The sequence below is a fragment of the Haliaeetus leucocephalus genome, unplaced genomic scaffold (assembly GCF_000737465.1).
Source record: "Haliaeetus leucocephalus isolate CR32 unplaced genomic scaffold, Haliaeetus_leucocephalus-4.0 Scaffold295, whole genome shotgun sequence".
Taxonomy (NCBI): domain Eukaryota; kingdom Metazoa; phylum Chordata; class Aves; order Accipitriformes; family Accipitridae; genus Haliaeetus; species Haliaeetus leucocephalus.
In genome coordinates, this window is record NW_010972731.1 from 2,038,733 (window position 1) to 2,039,264 (window position 532).

The 532-nt window shown below is 79.3% G+C and overlaps 1 protein-coding gene across 1 annotated transcript in view; it reads right to left on the reverse strand.

Annotated features, from left to right (window-relative positions):
- RAC1 (ras-related C3 botulinum toxin substrate 1 (rho family, small GTP binding protein Rac1)) overlaps positions 1–268 on the reverse strand; it is a 15,432-nt gene extending 15,164 nt beyond the window's left edge. The window contains exon 1 of the mRNA XM_010570207.1: positions 150–268. Within this exon, the coding sequence (XP_010568509.1) occupies positions 150–184 (35 nt within the window). The 5' untranslated portion in view covers positions 185–268. The remainder of the gene's footprint in view (positions 1–149) is intronic.
- Between the last annotated feature and the right edge of the window lie 264 nt (positions 269–532).

Genomic DNA, 532 nt, shown 5'->3' on the forward strand with positions numbered 1-532 from the left:
GGGAGCGCCCACAACTTGCGGCGGGGCCCGGGCGGCCCGCGCCGCTCCCCGCCTCACGGCCGGACGCCCTTCCACACACACACACCCCCCCGGGGGCCGGCGGAGCGCCTCAGGGCGAGGGCCCGACCGAGGGGTCCCCTCAGACTTACCCGTCGCCCACCACCACACACTTGATGGCCTGCATCGGGGCTGCGCCGCGGCGGCGGCGGGTCCTTGCTGCCGAGCGGGGCGGGGAGGGGAGGGCCGGGCCGCGCACGAAGGGAGCCGGCGGCGGTCTCCGCACCAGGTCGCGGCCGCCTCCGCCCTGCGCCTGGGAGCGGGGACGAGGCAGCGGCCACCACCCAAGGCGGGGAGAGGGAGGACTGCAGGGACACAGGAAGCTGCCGCTCCACTCACATCCGGCCGGGCTGCGCTCGGCCCCCGCGGCCCCGCCTTCGGGCCCAGCTCGGCGACACCCCGCCCTGGCGGGGAGCCGCTTCGGCGCCGCCGCTTCGGGCCTCTTCGGCCAGGCCGCGCGGGGCTCCGAGCGGGC